This window comes from Arachis hypogaea, chromosome 5 (assembly GCF_003086295.3).
Source record: "Arachis hypogaea cultivar Tifrunner chromosome 5, arahy.Tifrunner.gnm2.J5K5, whole genome shotgun sequence".
NCBI lineage: Eukaryota > Viridiplantae > Streptophyta > Magnoliopsida > Fabales > Fabaceae > Arachis > Arachis hypogaea.
In genome coordinates this window covers 90,102,302-90,106,379 of record NC_092040.1, presented here as the reverse complement: position 1 = coordinate 90,106,379, position 4,078 = coordinate 90,102,302, and the positions used below count along the sequence as shown (strand labels likewise).

Genomic DNA, 4,078 nt, shown 5'->3' with positions numbered 1-4,078 from the left:
TAAATAAATGCTTCAAATGGATATGAAGAAAATAATATATAGAATTTTATATTCCTCTCAGAACAAGCTGAGAAATGGCTAGATATTATGGTTGAAACAGGTATGAAACTTTAAGTGTTCACAATAACTAATTAACTAACTGAACATCTTTTATATTCAGAAGAAGCAAATTAAATAACAAACTGTGTTACTTGCACTTTAAGCAACTCTTTGTTCATGCAACAATGGCAGCAAAAGAAGGAGACATTGGCCTGCATCAGGTTCCGTTTCAGGATTCATCAGAAAGTGAAAGTGATAATAATGCTGATATCGAAATCGAAAGCGAAAGCGAAAAGGAAGAGGAAAAGAATCAGAAGAAGAATCAATCACCCTCACCCCTTAGTCGTAGGCAATATGGCAATTTCAGAAGATACTATGAACATCGAGTATTTATCATCTAATTTCTTCTTTTTCTTTGTTATTGCTTGCTTCTTTTCATTAGTTTCGGTGAAAAAGATTCAAACTTTACAATGCCCATTTGTTTTTGATGATTCCAGAATGAAGAGGGTCCTGAAGAAGATCCACGTTTGGAACTCTTGAGGAAGGAATGGTTTGAAGACAAGGAGTGTCTTGATATTGGTTGCAACGATGGGACATTAACCATTTCCATTGGTATTTTCTTTAACCCTCCAAAGATTCAATCTTCCCTTAGCTTATTAAAGTGATCATATCATAGGAACTATTTGAAGTGTTAGAAATTTATGTATTCTTGGTCTGCAATTTAATGGGAAAAAAATGATTCTGCTGTTATGCATTGAATTGAAGTTTGAAAATTGTGTTATGATGGTAAATTTTCATTTCTAAATGTTGTTTCTTTGTTCTTTTTCGCAGCGAAAATGTTCCGGTGCCAGAGCATTCTTGCAATTGACATTGATCCTGGTATCAGTTGTTGATTTGTTTTCTCCATTATTCAGTATTTTTTGTTTCTATTGGATAATTTGGATAGTGCCTTCTTTAGCAAGTAACTTTGATCTTATTAGGGTTATGTATGCTTTTTATATCTTAAAGTTCAATTTCATTCACATTATAGAATCATGTGTGCTATTATTCATCAAGCTTTGAACTCTGAATTGGGATGTGAGAATAGGTAAATGTTTTGTTCCTTGTTGATTTATTGTTCTTCTGGCCAATTTTCCAGAGCTTGTTGAGCAAGCAAATTTAAATTTGAGAGATTCTTGTTTGCTAATGCAAATGGGAGGATCCTCTGAGAATAATTCAGATGATTCGGCGCAAAGCGCTGCTGCTTCGCCGGAGAAGGAAGTGACGCCATCGGAACCTTCTTCATTGGAGAAAAGAAATCTGCTTGAAGTGGTTACATTCAAACAAGAGAATTTTATGGAGAGCCAGCATCCAGAACTTTATGATACTGTTACTTGGTAACCTTTTTTTCTTTCCACTTTTTTCTTGTTACACCAAATGAAAAACAGAGTTTTTAATTTCATATAGCACTTCTAAACTTATTTTATTTTATTTTTGTCACTTAGGATCTTAAGCATGAAGAAAGTGATGCATAAAAGTGATTTTTCTTTTAAATTTCTCCAATGCTTGGATTGCATGAAATAAAATATATTAACCTTGTGCAATGCAGCTTTAGTGTAACTCAATGGATACATTTAAATTTTGGAGACCAAGGCTTAATCACATTTTTTAACAAGATTTGGGAGGTACTTCGACCAGTAAGTATTTTACCTTAATTTATGTGTATCATTTACTCATATAATCTAATGTATTTTATACAATTTACAACATGTTAATATATATTCTTTCTTCTTCATATCAGGGTGGTGTTCTTTTATTGGAACCTCAGGCATGGAGGTCTTACTCATTGAACCATTATTTATCACCTGTAATAATATCCTCTCTCTATTTCTTAACATGATTTCTCTTCAATTTTTTGCTAATATTAGAAGTTATCTAATTCCTAGAACAATTTTTGTGTAGTTTTATTTTCTGAGTTTCAGTCTCGTTGATTATAAAAGAATATATATCATAAGTTAGGAATTATATATCTTTATACTTATGTTGCTTATATCCTTCTACAAAATTTGATTTACATTATATGAATCTGATCGTTAAATTACAGTAATCTATTATTAAATTATTGAAGAAAAATTCTTTTTTGTTGAACATATATGAGCAAAGAGCAATATATTTAAGTTCACTCTTAACATTTTTTAATATATTTTGGATTATTGTTTTGCCATTTTGGAATCATTCACCTATAATAATTTCATAACCTATATTTTTCAATGGATTTATATATTTGTGCGTATCTATCTACCACTTTAATCAATTTCAGCTAGATTCTTTTTAATCTTGGCAGTTAATTGATTATTATAATAATCAAAGCATCATCAACTTGCTATGTTTTAATTATGCTTTTAACTCTATGCATTTACTCCCAAATACCAATCAGCATTCAGCATATATTTTTTTCTGAATGTTTTGCTAAAAGTTATTGAAAAGATAATTTTTTTTATATTTTTAATGCATTAAATATATTAAAAAGTTAAAATATTTTTATTATTGTACTCTTTAAATTTGTGTCCTTAAAATACAAGTTGGTTAAATATTTTTTGTTGTGCAGGTTGCTAAGAAGAATTATAGTGAGATTGAAATTCGTCCTAAAGATTTCCAGAAAATATTATTGAATAAGGTTTATATTCTTTTTGTTATTTCTTTGATGATAAAACTGCACAAACATGTGATATTTGTTCAATTAATTAATAACCAGCATTGTTTGTTTTATTTATTATGCAATTTTATCATTGATATTCTTGACACCTGATTTTATTTGACTTTGTTGTAGATTGGATTTAGAACGGTAGAACACATCAATTCAGGTTGGGTAGATGCAAAACATCTTCGTTTCAATAGACCCGTTTTGGTTTTCAAGAAATGAGACCATCACAAAAGTTTTGTATAAAATCAATAATGTAATTCAATATGAATTACTTTTTTGTATAGTTCACTGGTTTAAGTTTTAAATTAGATGGTAATCAATGGCTAAAAGAAGGGAGTTGAATCTTAACTCATTTTTTTGCTGAATATTAATCTTTGAATTTTCAAAAAACTTTTAAAGATATTTTTGTTTTTTGTCTCGTATTGAGTTGAGAGACACTTTTATTTTGTCTCGTGCCGAACTGAGAGATATTTTTTTATTTAGAATAGATAGCTCCCTACAATTTGCAAAATGTGTTTTGCTTGCTCCCAAATTAATATAAGTTCTTCAAATCTTGTTCGTAAAATAGCAACCTTAACAATGAATTACGAAATGCACAAATTAATATTCAGCTTGGAATAATTGTTTATGGAGGTAGAACGAGAGATCGATAGTATCTGAAAGAAATATTTAAATCCCTATCTATTTTAAGAAAATACACTTTAAACTTCTATTCATTTTAAGCAAAGACACTTAAATTCATGTACTGTATACAAAATGTTAATAGAAAAGTTAGAATTACAATAAAATAGGTAACACCCTAATATTTTTAGACCAATTTTAAACGTTATTTGAATTATACTACTAGTTGATATTTAAATTTTACAAAATTTTAAAATAAAATTTTTATAAAAATATAATGAATAACTAATTTTTATTTTTAAAAGCCATTTGAAAATAGTAAGAACTTTGATCATAAAAAAAAATCATTACTAATTAGAAAGTATAAGTGAACCTAATAATACTAAGACGAAAAATAGACGTATTAAATTATAAAAGCAAAAATAATGACAAACTTTATCTATATCAAATAATTATATAATAAATAAAAACAAACATCACAACCACAATTATAGTTATTTAACAAAAATTAAATAAGACACCTAGGGAATTCTAATTCTCTCAATCTATTCTTAATATATAAAAGTAGATACATAAGCATGCACCACATTACTTCTAAGTTATTCTTCTTATTCTACTAACACCATGTCAGCAATATTGCTTACGTGGCAAAATTTTAGAAACAACCAATCAAATCTTGCCAAATTTCAACCACTCAAATCTTGCCAAATCAACTTCTATTTTTAAATTAAAAAA

At 28.2% G+C, this 4,078-nt stretch overlaps 1 protein-coding gene across 1 annotated transcript; it reads left to right on the top strand.

The window, feature by feature from the left end:
• The first annotated feature begins 224 nt into the window (after nt 1-224).
• LOC112803706 (probable RNA methyltransferase At5g51130) lies at nt 225-2,941 on the top strand. The gene is made up of 8 exons (XM_025847186.3): nt 225-425; nt 537-651; nt 871-918; nt 1,178-1,415; nt 1,628-1,715; nt 1,820-1,885; nt 2,627-2,695; nt 2,849-2,941. The coding sequence occupies exons 1-8, from the start codon at nt 225-227 to the stop codon at nt 2,939-2,941; spliced, it is 918 nt and encodes a 305-aa protein (XP_025702971.2).
• The last annotated feature ends 1,137 nt before the right edge of the window (nt 2,942-4,078 follow it).

Coding starts and splice junctions, on each gene's coding strand:
- LOC112803706 (XM_025847186.3), top strand. CDS start 225: ATGGCAGCAAAAGAAGGAGACATTGGCCTGCATCAGGTTCCGTTTCAG. Junction 1,716..1,819: donor TTTGGGAGGTACTTCGACCA/GTAAGTATTTTA, acceptor TCTTCATATCAG/GGTGGTGTTCTTTTATTGGA. Junction 1,886..2,626: donor TGAACCATTATTTATCACCT/GTAATAATATCC, acceptor TTTGTTGTGCAG/GTTGCTAAGAAGAATTATAG.